Below are 17,641 nucleotides of genomic sequence, written 5' to 3' on the forward strand. Positions count from 1 at the left end.
GCGTTCTTGCTTGAATTCTTTTCTCCAATTCGACATGTTTGACACGCCTGGACCCTTCTGCTAGATGCTTTAGCCCGGACATAAATAATATGCTTGCGCGCTGTAAGTAAGAAAATGTATCGTAGATCGTATAGAAAAGAAGCAGATAATAGAAGTTGCACGTGAGTGGAACGAGCCATGCGTTGGGCACGTTCCCTGGTATAGCTGGGCTGTCATCGTTACTTGATCGATCTTGTTCGCGACAACGATTTGAAAAGAGAGGGAAATTGTCTTTTGTGATTGACATGGAATCATTAATCGTGAGTCGATACTTTCTGAGAAAAGAAAGGGATTTCCATCTTTGCCGGAATTGTACGTTATTCAGATCGAGTTTCTGCTGGTCTCTCTATCAATAATTCTGGAGCCGTCCCATGCGCTTCTTCCGGGCGCCTGGCGAGAGGATGAATTAGATTCCTCCGATTGCTCTCCACGAATGATGTCCTATCAGGCAGAAGGGGTTCGAATGACCGATCGCCTGTTTCTCGTCTTTGAATCGATTCCCTATGTCCTAATTGTAGCGCTTGTGGCGAAGGCAGAGTTTGTCTCATTTCTGGGGGCCGCGGCAATTCCCTCCTTGAAGGTACCAATTCCTGACTGGGCATTTCTTGCAATCGCGCTTCACCGATTGCTCCTCCCAATGATAATGGCCGCCTCGGTGGTGCAGGGTAGTGTAATTCGGATTGAGACGAATTCAGCGGCCTGCCAACGACCCGGGGACCGAATAAAGGTGCTCCAGGCCCCAGGCCAGCAGGACTAGTTGGCGCAGAAGGCAATTTCCCTTTGGTTGAGCCGGATCGTCGCGGAGGAGGATAGGTTTCCCCGCGGGCCTCAGCAGCTGCCTTACGTCGTTCTGATTCAGCCTTGCTTGGGCGACCTCTTTTCCGCGGAGGTTCGCCTCTGACAGTGATACTCTCCGAGCTGGGAGACAAAAGGGTCGAGGCACCACTTTCGCTACTGTAAGAAGCAGTACTGGTCGCAGGGCGTGGCTGAATTGCACGAGGGGGGCGGATCCCTTTATCTAGAGGAAACAGAGGTCGTTTACGCAAAGCACTGGGGTCCAAGGGTGCAGTTGCTGGCGGTGCAGATTCGTGGGCGTGAGGAGGAACCGGCCCACGGCCGGGATTGACAGATAATGATAATGGCACGTGCTGACACATGTTGTAGAACGCCATCTGGCAGGAGTTGAGTGAGCGACCTAAGTTGATCGGCGTCAGCTAGCAGACATAAATCAGGGAGTGTTCTCTGGCCCAATGTGGGCTAGCACATGTGCTCAGTCGAACTGAAACCTCCAGGACATCGAATGACAGATTTGTACCTTGAGGCAAGGGGATGTCCGTCCAGCTTGGCGTGATACCGAAATCCCGGATCATTTTTACTAAGTGGCTCGAGGGAACTCTGGCCTTCTTTAAGATCTCGGTAAGTAGCGTGTACTTAAGTCCATCGTTAGTCGTCCGTAAAACAAGTCACAGGATCGTTTAACACCTGCGATCTCATTGATCGAAAGGTCCAAATAGAAAGAACAACGAACGAAAAAAAGGGTAATTTTCGTACCTTCTCCTCCTCGTTCCATGGCCTCTCTGGTAGATTCGACATATCCAGTTGACCATGGAAGCTGGGTAGAAGCGGCTTTTCTTCTAGAGTCGGCCCAACCGGCGACAATGAGTCAATAGAAGAGATCGGGATTCTAGACAATGATGACAAGACGTAAAGAGTGACGCGTCACGCGACTTTGAGAATCCAAAAGTACACAAGCAGTACCAAAGCCTACCAGGATAAAAGTGCGCACTGCGGCGAAACCGAGCGACAGCGTTGGAGAGCCACCAAGAACAAATTCTAACCAGGGAAGAAAAAGCGATAGGGACAATAGAAACAGGATATACTCGTAGCGAAATCAGAAAGAGCCTCCCAGAAAGAATGATGCGTCTACAGCAAAGGAGCACCGCGTGGGCGCTCAGGAAGAAGCGCGTAATGTGGGCTAGTGAAAACCGCATTCGAGGACAAAGGAAAGGACGACGCTCCAACTAACAACAGTCAGCAAACGAAGGAGAGGGTATAAAATCGACGCGCAGAGAGTTGATAATAGACATTGAAGTTCAAAAGAACGATTACTTCAAGAACGAACGCATAAGAGACGGGAAGCAGGAATAACGAAGGTCATATGAGGCCAGGGCAAAGGATGCCGCAGCAAGGCAAATTCGGGCGAGGTGGGAGACGAAGCACCAGAATGAAAATGAAAGAAGCGGCCTTGATGTTTGCAAAGGACCACCACACTGAAAAAGGCACTGAAGAACAGAGACCTTTCGCAGGGCTAAAGAAGCCGGAGATGGAATCAGTCAAACGATTGAACAGAAGAGGATCGGGGCCCTCCCCACAGGAAAGATATCAGATGTCGACGTTGGAGATCAAACAAGATTATCTGGAACGAGCAGTTTCAACGGTGCATATTGGCACACCACAGATAGAGGGGGAAAAGAAAATGCAGGAAATGGAAAGGAAGAAACAGAAGAAGCTGGACCAGTCGTTGAGTTGCACTGAATCATCCCAGGGACTTTTTCTAGCCAGACGGACTTTTTTACCCTCGGAACCGCGCAGGACAGTATTGTAGCTGCCACAAATGTGTGGCCGGAGGGAGAAAGGGAAGCTGCAGGGACTCCTTTCCGGGATGCTCACTGTCCGTCAACCGAAGACGATATTTCGCGAACAATACAGAAGAGCCATGATGGGTCAGGACTCAGATCAGACCGAATTATGAAATACAGCGGATCCAACCAGTCTCAGGTGGGATTAGACCGAGACCCTACCGAGAACAGAATAGTGTTTCGAAAACACGATGGTTTCAAGTGACCTCAAGTGCGCATCCTCCTCCGACGAGACAGGAATCAAAGGAATCAAACAATGCCTCACCAAGGAGGGGCTGCAGTAGCCCTGGCCGGCCCGCGAAAGGACGAAAAAGACCAGGAGGGGCACGACAGAGCATAGGGAAAGAGCTAAGGATGCATGTTGCTGGGACACCATGGGAACCTGGCCGGATGAGAGTGTAGGGGGCACAGGACCTAGCCGGGCTCGGCGTGAAGAAGTAATGCGACAACAGCCTGCGACTACTGCTGTACGCCCTGACTACGGGATGGAACCAAAGTTTAAAGCCTCGTTTGTGGATTGGAGAAATACCGTGGAAATAGACGGTGGTTAATAGGCGCGAAGAAGCGTCAAGCCACGGCTGTGGGCTGCGAAGAAGCTTGCCATTTCTAAACCAAAGGTTCTGTCAACCTCTGGGGCGGAGAAGACCCCTCTCATAGGATGGAGTACGGTCTCCATAGCGTGCATGATAAGCGAATTACCGTGGAAGCATCCAGACGCACCGATGGTCTGGGTCGGTCGAGAGAGTGTGGGCCGGGTACTGGAAGCAACAGTTCCTAGGAAGATGATATCCAAGTCGAAAACTTGTAGAAGATTAGCTAGGGCGAGCTTCCATGGTCATTAGCCATGTCTGGAGGCCCGCGTACTCTGAACCTAGACTTCTGGCGTGCAGTTGCAGCACATGCAAAAATGTGCATTGGCCTTATTCATGATAGCGGGAATGCACACCGCAATGACTGGCAGAAATTGGATAGCGGCGGAGGTGCTTGATAACCGCAAGGTGGGGTGAAAGGCTCCGCAACAGGCGCAGACGAGGAGTAAAATCCTGGAGGCTGGGTAAATAAATGGGTCCCGTTAGTGCAAAAAGCAATGGAACGAAGACTGCAAGGATGTTCCGAAACGGCCAGACCGAGATAGGTTGGCTCTCTCTCCGTCGTTCTTTCTCTCTCTTCTTTACCAAGCATGGTAGTGATTTTGATCCGGACAGTCTGTCAAGCTTAGTGGAAGCAAGCAGTATATGTCATGTATGATAACTTTGGGTAGGACAAGGCTGCCCCCATCGAAGAAAATTAGAAAAGGCACGGTGAAGGTGGAAATCATGTAAAGGGAAGCGAGTAAAGGTAAGCAATACTCATTGTAACCGAGCTGTACTGGTCCTCCGTTGGAAAAGGCCAAAGGTTCGGAGTGAATGACATAAATATCATATTATAGTATCGTGCAGGAAAGGAAAAAGGGGGGGGGGGGGGGGGTTCTTTCTGCTGTCATTGTTGGTTTCATACCTACCATCCCGTCCAATAAGTAACAGGCAGGGCGCGCAGGGACGAAATCCATCAGGAAGATGTACTGTAAAGCGAACGGGCGATGATATTTGCCCACGGGGCAAGTTCAACGAATGCCGCTGCGCTTGAGCTGCAAGTATTTCGTGAGAAGTAGTAGCCTTCTGCTACTACTAGTTACTCGCCCATCGACGGAGCGTCTTGCGAATGGAACAGCCAATCTTGCCACTGACGGGATGAATCGACGGGTCAATTATGACCGGAGGAACCAAACAAGCAGCAAGTCTTGAGTTCTTAGTCGCTGTGGGAGGGGAAGCCACTGAATTGAAAGCGAGGATGGCCTGTACTCTGCAGCGTAATGTCTAATTGAGACTGACCATGGTCCATGCACGAGAACCATGCACGCAGGAGGGAGCAAGGCCCCGCCGATTTGAATCAACCGTCCAAAATGTAGTCTGCTTATAGTACCGTAGTCCTGCGTGGCGTTGAAACTGGGTCTTTTGGGGGAGGGGGGTGTTTGGCCCCCTACTTCAACCTCCTAGCTTTCAGCCACTTGCAAAACGGTGTTGGAGACAGAACACCAACTTTCTCTGATGCATTGAAATTTAAACCGAGCCAATAGACATGGAAATAAATGGGGCAAGATGGTTGAGGAGGCAGAGGGTGAGGAACAGAGGGTGGAGGAAAGGAGTGAGAAGTCCAAGAGGGAAAGGATGAACAAAGAGCCCCGGGAGGGAAGAGAGAGAGAGAGGGGGGGGGGGGGGGGAAGGCCACGGGAACCTGTGGCGCATTTGAATTTACGGAGCAGTAGTCTAGTACCGTGTACGGTATCCGGTACCCACCGTGAAGGTACCAGTGTCTTTGTTGGCAGGTGGAAAAAGACTGTGGCAGCCCCACATCTCAGGTACCCGTTGCGCTTGTACCGTAGTCTAGTCTAGTACTACTAGTACGAAAGCACGGAGTACGTACCTAGTAACCTAGTACTCCGTAAGTAAAGTTACCATTCGGAGAAAAATCCACACGGACAGGAAAGATTCCTATGGGTTGCAGTCGATCTCAACACGCACGCTACTGATAATACTTGGTACGAGTATGAGCTGGCCTGTGCTAAGTAACACATTGAGATCAAATTAATTGCTTGGGTAGTGTATCATACATCGATACTACTTCACATGCGTACTACTAATTGGGCGGTTATACCTGCTTGATTTCCTCAGTGAACCATTATTTTTTCTCCTAGGGCTGGGCCATCAACCGTCATAGTGTGCGTAATTTTGTACGCTAAACTTGTACTCTATGTACAGTATGTACAGTACATACAGTACACTGTCAATATCTCTGTAGTGGCATTTTTCCGGCTGGGTCAGTTACCAGCCAACTGGGACGACCAATCGATATTCAGTGATATTTCATATTCACCTGACAGCTATAGTTGATACTTATACTACTCAGTAGTCTATGTAGAAACAATTAATCTCAAGGACGCGATCGATTTGGATGCTAATAATACCTGACACCGGCGTCATTCCATTCTGGGTGGTCCGGCATTACTAGGGCGGAGTCTAGGAGTTTAACTTGTTTCCGTTCCACTCTTTCCCCTCCTTCTTCCCTCCCTCCCTCCATCCATCTATCACTACGACTCTATCTTCCCTCGCGAAACAACATCGGTTCATGCATGTTTGCATTGCAATTGACTGCCGCGAGTGTTGATTTCCTTGATTAAGTATAATTAGCAGTAAGCACTCTTTCTCCTTCCATTTCTTACGATGGTCCGGTCAATTATGGTAACATTCTTTCTCACTGACACTTGGCTGCTGACTGACAGACTAACATTAACTACCTAAAAAACGCACTAAAATCTAGCAAGTAACTCAGTCACCAACTCTTGATGACACCTGAAACCTGCTCTCACCGGTGATTAGCATATCTACAGATGGAGCAACGGTGGACGATGCGCCAGGTCAAGACCCGATTCCCTCCAATCGCTAACCGCCCATTGAAAGCACCGGAAGAATGAGAACATCAAAGGCCTCTGGAAGGACGGGAGAACAGCGTTAAGCTTGATAGGTCCCTCGGGACTGACGCCTCTCGGGGCTTTTAACCCACCTTGTCGCCCACGGCCTCCACTGCATGCTTGAGACGGAGTATTTGATACTTGACACGTCCTCTCTAGTGCGTAAGAGGGAACCCCTGCTCCCTACGCTCCCCTGCCGACCTAAGGCAGTGAGCTGCAGAAGCAAGACCCGGCTACAGCCCTAGCACTGATGGTTTGGACTTCTCGTGGCCTATGGTGCCATCCCACGCAAAAGCCAGCCATCACTTGGTTGGGTGATCGGTGCTCATCCTCTGCAGCTAGGCACTGTAATGTACACATAGCTCTAGCCCAGGAGGCACCATATCTTTCATGTACTGGTATTACCATCCCTCTCCACTTGTTCATCTGGTTATTCTCTTAAAGTACTGACCACGAGTTCGTAGCGTTTCCGCCTCTCAGGATGCGGATAGAAGACTTCAGCTCGCGGAAAGACCTCTCATTCCAACCACCTCAGGCCACCCTTAATGGGGTCAAATGCTGTTGACCTTTTGTATATCACCTTACAAGGTTTTCACTTCAGCACAATTGTCTTCACATTTGTGTCTGAGTTCCTGTCAATGTATATATCCCTTTTCTGCTCCGTGATTCGTCTCTGGCATGTCTCCATCATGTGTCAGTCTTTATTGCTCACTCTAACGCCTTAAGAATGATCATTCTACTCTACAAAGCAAACCCTCGCTTCAGCTTCGAGTTATTGCATGCTGACAGTTTTCTGCACCAGAGAGAGGGAGCGCAGAGCCGAGTATAAATGGATGCCATATGCACCACGCACTGGTGCTTCTGCCAATGGCTATAGTGGGAGAGTTGATCAGCCCCTGGCTGTTCATGTCGACAGTCGAAACAGGGTCCGATATCGACCGCCCTGGAGTAGAGAGGCTCCTGCTGATGAAGGGGCCTGAGTAAGCATGGATCTCGACAGGATAACCACCGATGCTATTAGATGGCTGGAAAAACAAGACATGAGGCCCTGTAAGAGCACTATATGAGAAGATTGTTCCGCTCGAAGCACGCATAACGAGCTCGGCTTGTCCGGCAGGAACATGAAAGTGTTGCTCGTTGATCATCTTATTATTGGGAGCACGAGCTCAGAGGAATTGTCTTATTCTTCTGAAGAAATCGACCGTGAAAGAAAAAGGAAAGAAAGAAATTGGGGGAGATTGTCTCTCCAAAGTATGTGTGTTGCATGGACCCAGAAGATGGCGAATGGTTCAAGATGGAGGGAGTTGGAAGGTTGGGTAGGGAGGGAGGTAGATGAGGAAGTCCCCTTGTAAGCCGGGTGCCCTTTTTTTATTTTTTTTTTTTTTTTGTTTTTTTTTTTTTTGATTGCTAGAATCAATAGAAAATGAAAAAAGGCACAAGATAGAAGGAGAGAGATATCGTGTGCCAGAGGAAAAATGAGAGAGCCATTGTTTAAAGGTCTCCCTTACATTGCTTGAGTCCTCGATTCATCGATGATTCTTGGCACCCGCGGAAAACGTGGACGATTTGCTGCTTCGGCTTGCGACTTTCACTGCTTCCTGCTCTTCTCGCACCAATTATTCTGCCTGCCTGCAAACCCTCCTTTGAGCCTCTTATCCTTCTTATTTGGTTGTTGTTTTTTTTCTTCTTCTTGTCCTTTCTTTTGCCCACCTTGTATCTCATCCTCGAGACTCCCTTTTTCTCTTTTCTTTTACGGTACCTATTCCGCAATCCAGAACACCCTCTTTCACCAACCACCACGCGCTGGTAACCGATCATATAACAGCGCATTCCCCAGCTGGCTCTGATACTTTGCGCGCACAGTCCATGTCGTCATGTCCCCTCATGACAACGCGGACCGTCAGTCAGAACCCATCGCGAATGCGGTGACCGCGATGAAGCTAGACCCTTACGCAACTCCCGATACTCCGATACTCAACGGCGCCGGAGCCATGAGCAAGCACGATTTCGACGCGGCCTCGGACGCCTCCTCTCCTGCAGGTCCCAAGGACACCTACGCGCTGTCGGCATCTCAGTCAGCCTCGCGGCCTACCTCCCGGTCGCCGGTCAAGAATGAGCCGGAGGACGATTACGATCACAACCAAGTCAGCGACGAAGCAAAGTTTGAAGTCACGGAGACGGCCCAGCCAGACAACATGGAGGAAAAAGTTGGAGGTGACATCTCGGTCAAACTCGAACCGGGCCAGCCTCCCAAGTTGACACGAAGTTCCTCGCAGAAGGTTGCGGCAAGACCACCACAGCTATTTTTACATCTGCCGAACAGCACGGCGCAGGCAGAGGAGACTTTTGAGGTTATGGATGCTTGCACATATGCCAATAAGTACATGGGCTATACTGAGCATGCGATGGAATGCGACTGCGCGGAAGAATGGGGTAAGTACTCACTTTCTTCGTTCCTACGATCATACTCGTTCCATCGTTTTCCTTCTCTGTCACCTTTCGTAGCTTTTGCTCCCGTGGGCGGTTTCCCACGCGTGGCGTTGCATTTCGGATCCCCGCCTCAAACATGTTGGGAAAATCTCAAGCACACCACACCAAACCATTGCCTGTTGTTTGCCCCCCTCATCTTCTATGTTGAAGCCATGCACAAATATGGAGAGGGCAGTTTCTTTACATTTCTTTCGCCCTCGCAAAGTGAAGACGCACTAATTTGAGGCAGAACCCGCGATTGCTAAGAATCTGGCTTGTGGGGAGGATTCGGACTGCATCAACCGCGCCACAAAAATCGAATGTATGGGCGACTGCGGTTGCGGGCCAGCATGCCAGAACCAGCGCTTCCAACAACGAGAATATGCCCCGGTGGCAGTGATCAAGACAGAAAAGAAAGGGTTTGGTCTTCGCGCCGAGGCCGATTTGCGACCGCATCAGTTTATCTTCGAGTACGTGGGCGAAGTTATCAACGAAGGGCAATTTCGCCGCCGTATGCGACAATATGATGAGGAGGGCATCAAGCACTTTTACTTCATGTCTCTCAGTAAAGGTGAATTCGTTGACGCGACAAAGAAAGGCAACCTAGGTCGTTTTTGCAATCACTCGTGCAACCCAAATTGTTATGTCGACAAATGGGTGGTCGGGGAGAAGCTGCGAATGGGCATTTTTGCTGAACGACACATCCGAGCTGGAGAGGAACTTGTGTTCAACTATAACGTTGACCGTTATGGAGCCGATCCCCAACCATGCTACTGTGGAGAACCCAACTGCACTGGCTTCATTGGTGGGCGAACTCAGACAGAGCGGGCGACCAAATTATCTCATGCCACCATTGAGGCCTTGGGTATCGAAGATTCAGATGGGTGGGACACAGCTGTAGCGAAGCGGCCGCGCAAGAAGAAGATGGGCGAGGATGATGAAGAGTATGTGGACAGTGTTCAGCCCAAGTCCCTAGATGAGAATGGGGTCACTAAAGTCATGGCTGCTTTGATGCAGTGCAAGGAGAAGTGGATCGCTGTCAAATTACTGGGTCGCATTCAGCGCTGTGAAGATGAGCGGGTTTCAAACCGCGTGGTCAAGATGCATGGCTATCAGATTCTGAATTCACAACTCAGCATGTGGAAAGAAGATTTCAACGTGGTCCTGCAGGTTCTGGATATCCTAGACAGGTTCCCACGTCTGACGAGGAACAAGATCCTCGACTCCAAGATTGAGTCGACCATTCAGCCCTTGACCGGTTGCGGGGATGAGCGTGTCGAGAAGAAGGCAGCCATATTGCTACAGGTCTGGTCCACGCTTGAAGTAGGCTACCGCATTCCTCGAATGAAAAGGGACCCCAATGCCACGCCGCAGGCGATCAGTCAGTTCGAGCGCCGTGAGACTACTCGTGACGAGCGACGGCGGTCCAAATCTCGGTCCCGATCAAGGTCCAGATCCATCGACGCACCTCGCGGTCCAGCTGCTCAACGAGCAGGCCATATCCCGAGAGGTCCCCTCCACAACGGACCTCGGCCCTTCCGTCGTCAATTTAACCCTCTTCCTCCGGGATGGTTCGCCGCTGATTCTAACGGAAGGACATACTTCTACTCGTCTCGGGGCGAGGTGACTTGGACACGCCCGACCGTGCCCGCGCCTCAACCAGGCCCGCCAGCGAAGGAATCGCGGGACAAGGCGTTGCAGGATATCATTGACGGTATCATGAACGCTAAGGAGAATACACCTAAGGAAAAATCAGGCACACCGGCCACCCCTCAGACCTCCAAGGCAACTCCAGACCAGAAAGAGGGCCAGGAGAAGTGGCGGAGTTTGAGTGAGGAAAAACGGAAAAAGATTTATGAAAACACGGTTCGTTCTTGCTCCTACACTATCGGCTCCTTGCTGCAATTGATTGGGAAGACGCAGGGCTGATTTAATCACAGCTGTTTCCCCACGTCAAGTACGTGGTAGACAAGTTCAAGCACAAGCTTCCCAAAGATGATCTGAAGCGTTATGCTAAGGATGTAAGGCCGGTCTCGAGTTTGTAAATGCTGTGTTGATATGCTTACCAAGTATCTGATAACAGGTTGCCAAGAAACTCGTCAACTCGGACTTCAAGAACAATCGTGTCGAAGATCCCACCAAGATCGATGAAAAGCAGCAAAAGAAAGTCAAGAACTTCTGCAAGGAATTCTTCGATAAGGCTGTCGTAAAGCACAGGGCCCACGAGGAGCGCAAGGCAGAACGGCAATCAAAGGAAGCACATTTGAAACCAGCCGCCGCGACTGCTGCTGGCCCGGTGGAGGATGATCCTGACATGAGAATGTCGGATGATGAAGACGACCATGACGGGCCAGCGCAGGAGGAAGACATGGACATACTTTTAGTGGGGGAGACGCAAGGGATTCTCAAGCGGAAGAGGGAAGAAGACATGGCTACCGGCGACGGCAGCGCGACTGATTTCACCACGCCGTCTTCTTCCAAACGACAACGTTCTTCCACCCCGCCTCCGCCTCCGCCTCCACCTATGAGCCCTGGAAACGATCTGGAAGATGACCAAAACGGATATAAGCAACAGACCCTGAGTGGCGACGATGCTAACATGAAGGGAGAGAGCGCCGAGCCCACTCCGCCCCCTGCGCCTCCTCCCCCTCCATCACCACCACCGCTCCTCGAACAAGACCATCACAACGAGGGGGAAGAGAATCAGTTCCAAACATCACAGATTGGCATTGAAGGACGTGTATAGCAATATGTCAAGGGTGACGGGGACGGGGACGGGGCCCATAATTGTTGGCTCAATAGCTATTCCGTTGGAACTGCCAATCAGCCATGGATTTTTTTTTCATGTCGTTTTCATAGCAACAGCATCCGGATCGGTGTTTTTCGGAGTTGGCAGACCTTGGGCGCTATTCTCTCTTTCTCTCTCTATATCCACGATCATCATTTCATCTTTTTTTCTTTCTCTCTTTTTGCTCATTCTTAACCTTCTTCATAGTCACATTTTTTTTTGGCCGGTCTTAAACCTCCTTTCCCCCCCCCCGGAGGATATTCCCTTTCCTTTTTGTACCTTTCAACAACACTTGATTTTTCTTTCATGACCTTGACCGTCGTTTATTTCAATCATGTTCACTTTCTTACATGAATACCCTCTTCACAACAATCTATTCGCCTGAAGCCACATTCGATTCAATTTGCCATACCGCAGAACGATAAAAGAACCCCCCCTCCCCGACTCCCCCGAGAGGCATGAGCTATATCACCCAATATATGAAATCAGACTGAGTCTGGAGGAAGGGGGGGGGCGGGGGGGCAAGGCAAAAGGTGCAAACAAGCTGAAGCTTCCAGGAAATCCATAGCTTAGGATGGAACTTGGTTTTTCTATAACTTACTTTGACGGTAGTTTATCTCATGCATTGGACTCCCGGAGGTTTCTTCCTCCCCACCCACCGTGTGACGCACGGCGTGGAGAGCACTGCTGTTCTCGACCTGGATCTATGCGCATACTAGCTACCCAGTATCTAGATCTCTCTCTCTCTCTCTCTCCTGTCTTTCGCTTGCAAATCGCGTATGCCAATTATACCCGGGGCTACGCTACGCAATAACCAGATATAGTCTGTTCTCATGAGTGTGAGTGCATGCATTATTTGGATGAATAAGACAGTTCTCAGTTCGGCGCATTCCGCCTCTCTCTCTCGTGGCTATCTCCTCAAAGCTCTACAAATGGATAAGTCTTGTGGAAACCTGAAAAGAATCCTCGGGACTTGAAAGGGTGTTTCATAGGATCATTCATGGCACAATAAGGATATTTTGGAAAATGTGTATGGGAATGGGTTTCATAAACAACATGACGATCGCGGTGGAGGATGAAGGAGAGAAAAAAATCTAGTAAAAACTCTCCACAATGCTCTCCTTGTTGGCATTGCCCTGTCCGACACCACGGGGACCCATCTCACCCAGCCGGAAGACACTCTCGATGACGCTCAGCTCCGTCGCCGTCGTATCCAGACCCGTCACGGCCAGCCAGTCGTTGACGACCATGCCGGCGCCGACCACGGGGCTACCGCGGTTGACACTACCGGCGACGAGGGGCACCTGCAGCAGGGAGGAGAGCTCATCCTGGTCGCGGATGGAGGTCTTGGGGTGAACGATACCGCCCTGGTTGGAGAGGGCCATGTAGGAACCAGTCAGGACGTTGTCGGCCACGGTTTGTCGGAAGACTTCGACGCCGAGAACGTCGGCAATACTGGAAAAAGAGAGGAAGCGAAGGTTAGCAGATGCCAGACGTCAGACGGACAAAATCTCATGGGAAGGGGGGCGTACATCTCTTCCGTCTCACGTTCCAAGTCGGGGTGGATTAATGCAACATGGTCGTTACAGCAGATAACGTTGCCCAGGGCTGATAGCCGCTCCTCTATCCGTTGGATTTTTACCGAATCTGGCAGTGTATTCCGGAGGTGCTGAAGCTCTTGGTCTGTGGTAGTAGTGGGGACAAGGAGACCCTTGCGGTTTCTGTAGTACTCTGCTGATCAGGATCTGATTCCATGTTTGCCACTTCCCCTTCAACGGGATTGACATACCCTGCCGTCAAACGACCGACAATGCGAGTACCAGCAATGGTAGCGTGGCAGATAGGAATAACATCCTGCAATTCAGCCTCGAAGACACTAGCGAAAGAGTCAGTGGACAAAGTCCATGCCAAGCGGCCAGGCCAAAACTTTAGAGAAGAGGAACGCACCTGTAAAAGTTCTCGGAAGCGCCAATGGCAACAATGGCGTATGAGTTGGTCAGTCGAGAGAAGACTCCAACGCTTTGATGACAGTCAGCAATCTTCCAAGCTCGTAACTGGCAAACAATGATCGAAGCGCAGTGCGCAGTTGCAAATGCGTAGCCCGGGTCCATCTTACTCGTTGGAATTCTCGAATTGAGCACGGACAGCCATTATTACTTCGTCTAGTCGCACACGAATTCGCTGATCGTAATGGTGATTATGATGAAACCTGGATGGCTTTTATTTGCGTCCGAAAGTGAATCAGTCGACACGCTTCGCTGAGTCTGACAGAAGGTCGAGGAGGGACAATGGGCGCGCGAGGCGGGGCTGACGGTCGAGTGGGATTGTCAAGTTGTGAGTGAGGCGGCGGCAAGACACTCGAAGAAGAGGATGCAGGCTTCGAGAAATAGCAGCGAAAAGGGTATTTGAGCTCGACTTGAGAGACTGCACCTTGAAAAGTGATGGCGACTGGGAAGGAAAAGCACGAGGAAATAAAAAGCTTCGAGGCCGAAATGCCCCGCCCCGCCGGGCTAGACCCAATCGGGAGGAGAGGGGAGGCGGAGTTCTGAAGGCGGCCAAACACGGCCAAACAGAGTCATTCGCCGTCGAGTCATTATGACCCATCATGATTCATCCTGATTAAGAATGTGAGCATTTCATCCATGAATTTGGAATTGAAAGATCAAACATGAAGCAGTAAATTAGAACAAACGCGGAACTACACGGCTAAGGGGAATCCTCCGTGACTGCTAAATAAGACAAACTTCAAATCGCTCTGCAAGTCCCAAGTCCCAAGTCCCAAGTCCCAAGTCCCAAGTCCCAGCACAATCCAAGACAATCCAAGGTAATATGATCTACTTCAACGAAGAAGAAGTAAGAAGAAAGGAAATAAGTCGATAGGTCAGAAGCCTCCGTCACACATCCGCAAAGGAAGGAAAGATAATCAGTAAACCAGATGTATGACTGAGGAACAACGCCTAGAAACAGATTCTGCGCCTCTTAATAAGGTGGACGGGGTCCAGGTGGTGGGGGTGGTGGCGGAGGGGGATAATAGAGACTTGGAGCATGATGTCCAGTCAAGTAACCAGGAAGCGGAGGCCGGTGAAAATTCGATCCTGGCGGTGGAGGAAGATGGGGCGGTCCTCCCATCGAGGCAAATGGATCGGGTAGGCCGAGTTGCTCATTGATGGGCGGAATTTGCTGACCGGCAGGGAGCAGTCGTCGGGGCTGTTGTCGCTGAGGAGTGGGCGGGGGAAGGACAAAGGCCCGAGGCTCAGGAGGACCATGCGTCAGAGCAGGTTGGGGGAGAATGGTTCGATGGGGGGGAGCAGGCGGAAATCGGGGAGCAGCGGCGATAGGGGGCCGAGGAGTTTCGGCGGCTGCGATATCCGCCAAGGCCGATAATGCTCGAGGGCGTATATCATGTATGACCGGGGGCTGCGTCTCCCCTGCCGTTGTTGCGTTTGTTCGTACATCCACTACCCCAGTTGCCTTCACGAGCATGTCGATAATCTCATCCGAAGTAAAGCCTGAGAAGGGCCCTGATTCACACATTTCCTTCATTTGCGGGTCGATGTCTTCGCCTACTTTAGCTCGCTGAACGAAATCATCCCAGCCAAGCCAGGCCCGTTCGTAGGCAGCAGCTCCGGAGGGAACCCGAACGTAAGAAGAATTGAACCCTCGGAAAATTTCCCGCGCAGGTGGCACAACTGGCCCCCGCTCGGGCTCGGTTTCCGAATCGTCCGTCTGTAGATGTTGATCAGCATATGCTACATATTAAGATATGGACATTTTGACGGAGTGTATCGGAACCATAAAGGCCACTTACCTCGGTGTGCTCATCATCTTCCGCAGCACGACGGCCTCTTACAAATGTCATGTATGCTCCCTGACTGGCGATCAAATGCTCCTCCCGGATATTGCGAGCGGATGCCTACTGTACTTAGTAGACTTCCCTTGAATGCTGACTGGATGCTTTGGCATATGAAACCCACCTGAAAACGCTCCTCGACTACTTCTCTATAGGCTTGGAACAACCGATTCTCTTGCTCCACTTTAAGTTCGAATTCTCTGCGGAGTACATCCTTCTTCTGCCGCAGCCGCTCCTGTAGTTGTTGGTTAACTTCCTCAAATTCGGGCACATCCTTGTGTGCATTCTTGTCTCGGGCGATTCGTCTCTCAGATTGCGTCGCCAGCACTGCCAGAGCCAAACGCTGAGCGGCAGCCACTTTCTTGAATGCCTTATCCAGCTCACGCTGTCGATCACGGAGTCTCTGAGTTGCTGCACTAGGAGAAGGAGAGCGGTCAGGCTCGACGTCACTTGATCTGTCAAGCTGTCGGCCAGCACGCCCGCGGCCGCTACGAGTACCACCTCGTCCTCGTTTGTTGGCTGCAAAGCGCGCGGCTCCCCTGCTGCGGCCCCCTCGCCCTCGACCCCGAACCCGACCACCGCGGAAACCTCGAGTAGCTGTAGGCTCCGTAACAACCTCTGGTGTTGAGCCCTCTATTTCCTCTGTAGTGTGCCGGGACTGGCCATCGGCTTTCGAATCAGTTGCAGCCTTTACAAGAGACTCCGATTCAGGTCTGCCGTTGAGGCCATTGGTAACGGGCTGTGACTGCTGCTCCAAAACACGATCAGATTCGCCCTCTTCCAGCTTAGGCTTTTTGCTGGGTGACTCGAGGAAGTTCTCGGAATCAGCTCCGTTATGCTGTGAATGTCCGGGTGATCTTCGCTTCCAGGAAGATGGGGGACTAGGAGTGCTTGGAGCATGGACAGAATCATCGGCTTCAGACAGTGCTGGTTCACTAACCCCGTTCTTCTCATCCTCGACCACTGTACCCTTGGGTGATTCCTCAATAGCCAGCTTCGGGCTCAGGTGAGGCTCTTCGTAGAGAGGCTTCGTATCTTCCACAAGGTTGAGGGTCGTCCGATCGGGTGAGGGCGATTCAGCCTCGGGGATTGTAGGAGTGATAAAATTGGCGGCGCCACTGTGAATGGTATCATTGGAACTGTCTGCCCATTGCCGGCTCTTGTTTCGAGTACGGCTACTTGGAGCAGCGGTTGCTGAAGGGCTTGATTCCAAAGGCTTCGGCATCAGACCTATATCAGCAATCCCATCCTCTGTCGAGGTGGGTGGAACATGTGCTTTGAGCCGCGCCGATTGCCGCGTGGTTCTCGGTGTCTCTTCCACCGTGGGGCCCCGTTTCACGCGTTTATGCCGTGGGGTTTCAGGCACAGGTGCCACTACGCCTTCTACTGGCTGCGAAGGCCACGAAGCACCGGCACGAGTCCGAGTGTTGCGCGTTTCACGAGTTACGTTCTCGCGAAGAGCTTGGTCCCGTGCGGCTTGTTCGCGTTCACGGGCTGCGGTGTTTGCCCGAGCGACACGAGTGCTAAGAGTGATGATACGCGATGGGCGATTAGGATTAGGCTTATAAGTGGTGTTGTTGCTGTTGCTGTGGTTGCTGTGGTTGCTGCCGCTGCTTCCGCTCATGGCAGAAGCGTTGCTGTGATTACGAGCATCATTTTGAGTGGCACGCACATCTCGACTTGACCGTAAGCTTCGAGTCACGCGGACGTGAGATGCATCATCAGCAGTAGAATCTGTGGGTCGGGTTAGAAGCGCTGTTGGGTAGCATGTAATCGTAGACTTACTAGTTGTGCTGTGTGCGGCACCAAGTGTTGTAGAATTACCACCTGATACCGCTGCAGCAGACCCTTGGGAGGCGTCAATTTTCCGTTTCACTCCCGCCATCGCTGTCCTTCAAGAATTATGTCAGTAGGTCGACGAAAAGAGTCCAAAGGGAAACGAGATCACAATGATGAGATATATGACTCGTCCAGGAGTAGAGGAAACAAGTAAGGATGGAGTATAGGGATACCAGAGTAACGAGAATACTCTAGTGGCTTGAGAAGGAGGATGAAGAGCAGTGGTGGTGGAATTACGATGGTGAACTTCTCATGGCACATCCACCATGACGAGGAGAGAATGGTGATGATATGAGAAAGAAATGTGCAGAGAACACTGCAAGGTGGGTGCGATGGTGATGACGGAGGCGGAAGAAGAAGAGGACAAAAATGGCACAGGAAAAAGATAGTAGAAAAGAAGCCAAGAACAGGTGTAAATCCAGCAAAGCAATAGTGCATTGGCCGGAGAGGGAGGGGAGGGGGGGGGAGAATGTGTCAGTTGTGCAAAGTTTGGAGGAAGTTAGAGCCAT

At 51.1% G+C, this 17,641-nt stretch overlaps 4 protein-coding genes across 4 annotated transcripts; 1 reads left to right on the forward strand and 3 right to left on the reverse strand.

The window, feature by feature from the left end:
• Nucleotides 1-267: 267 nt before the first annotated feature.
• On the reverse strand, nucleotides 268-1,914 carry BO66DRAFT_131782 (putative AT DNA binding protein). Its single transcript, XM_025641995.1, has 3 exons — nucleotides 1,591-1,914; nucleotides 1,355-1,469; nucleotides 268-1,234 (listed from the first exon to the last, which is right to left on the reverse strand). The coding sequence occupies exons 1-3, from the start codon at nucleotides 1,630-1,632 to the stop codon at nucleotides 357-359; spliced, it is 1,035 nt and encodes a 344-aa protein (XP_025502052.1). The 5' UTR covers nucleotides 1,633-1,914; the 3' UTR covers nucleotides 268-356.
• A 6,146-nt stretch (nucleotides 1,915-8,060) lies between these two features.
• On the forward strand, nucleotides 8,061-11,401 carry set2 (SET and WW domain protein; the record flags this gene model as incomplete). The annotated part of the gene is made up of 4 exons (XM_025643944.1): nucleotides 8,061-8,619; nucleotides 8,906-10,521; nucleotides 10,596-10,676; nucleotides 10,739-11,401. 4 exons carry the CDS (start codon nucleotides 8,061-8,063, stop codon nucleotides 11,399-11,401), a joined length of 2,919 nt encoding a protein of 972 aa, XP_025502053.1.
• A 911-nt stretch (nucleotides 11,402-12,312) lies between these two features.
• On the reverse strand, nucleotides 12,313-13,908 carry BO66DRAFT_393253 (translation initiation factor 6). The gene is made up of 5 exons (XM_025647714.1): nucleotides 13,560-13,908; nucleotides 13,391-13,462; nucleotides 13,233-13,319; nucleotides 12,976-13,164; nucleotides 12,313-12,898 (listed from the first exon to the last, which is right to left on the reverse strand). Exons 1-5 carry the CDS (start codon nucleotides 13,592-13,594, stop codon nucleotides 12,538-12,540), a joined length of 744 nt encoding a protein of 247 aa, XP_025502054.1. The 5' UTR covers nucleotides 13,595-13,908; the 3' UTR covers nucleotides 12,313-12,537.
• Nucleotides 13,909-14,422: 514 nt separating this feature from the next.
• Nucleotides 14,423-17,178, reverse strand: BO66DRAFT_440384 (uncharacterized protein; the record flags this gene model as incomplete). The annotated part of the gene is made up of 4 exons (XM_025651251.1): nucleotides 14,423-15,169; nucleotides 15,252-15,356; nucleotides 15,418-17,027; nucleotides 17,079-17,178. The coding sequence occupies 4 exons, from the start codon at nucleotides 17,176-17,178 to the stop codon at nucleotides 14,423-14,425; spliced, it is 2,562 nt and encodes an 853-aa protein (XP_025502055.1).
• Between the last annotated feature and the right edge of the window lie 463 nt (nucleotides 17,179-17,641).

Source organism: Aspergillus aculeatinus (assembly GCF_003184765.1).
Source record: "Aspergillus aculeatinus CBS 121060 unplaced genomic scaffold BO66scaffold_36, whole genome shotgun sequence".
In the NCBI taxonomy this organism is placed as follows: domain Eukaryota; kingdom Fungi; phylum Ascomycota; class Eurotiomycetes; order Eurotiales; family Aspergillaceae; genus Aspergillus; species Aspergillus aculeatinus.

Bases quoted from the DNA above. Each gene is read 5' to 3' on its own strand.
- BO66DRAFT_131782 (XM_025641995.1), bottom strand. From the start codon at position 1,632: ATGTCGAATCTACCAGAGAGGCCATGGAACGAGGAGGAGAAG. The intron at 1,470-1,590 runs GTACGAAAATTA...GATGGACTTAAG, and splicing joins CATGGAACGAGGAGGAGAAG to TACACGCTACTTACCGAGAT. The intron at 1,235-1,354 runs GTACAAATCTGT...CGATCAACTTAG, and splicing joins GGACATCCCCTTGCCTCAAG to GTCGCTCACTCAACTCCTGC.
- BO66DRAFT_393253 (XM_025647714.1), bottom strand. From the start codon at position 13,594: ATGGCTGTCCGTGCTCAATTCGAGAATTCCAACGA. The intron at 13,463-13,559 runs GTAAGATGGACC...CTGTCATCAAAG, and splicing joins CAATTCGAGAATTCCAACGA to CGTTGGAGTCTTCTCTCGAC. The intron at 12,899-12,975 runs GTACGCCCCCCT...CTCTTTTTCCAG, and splicing joins GAACGTGAGACGGAAGAGAT to TATTGCCGACGTTCTCGGCG.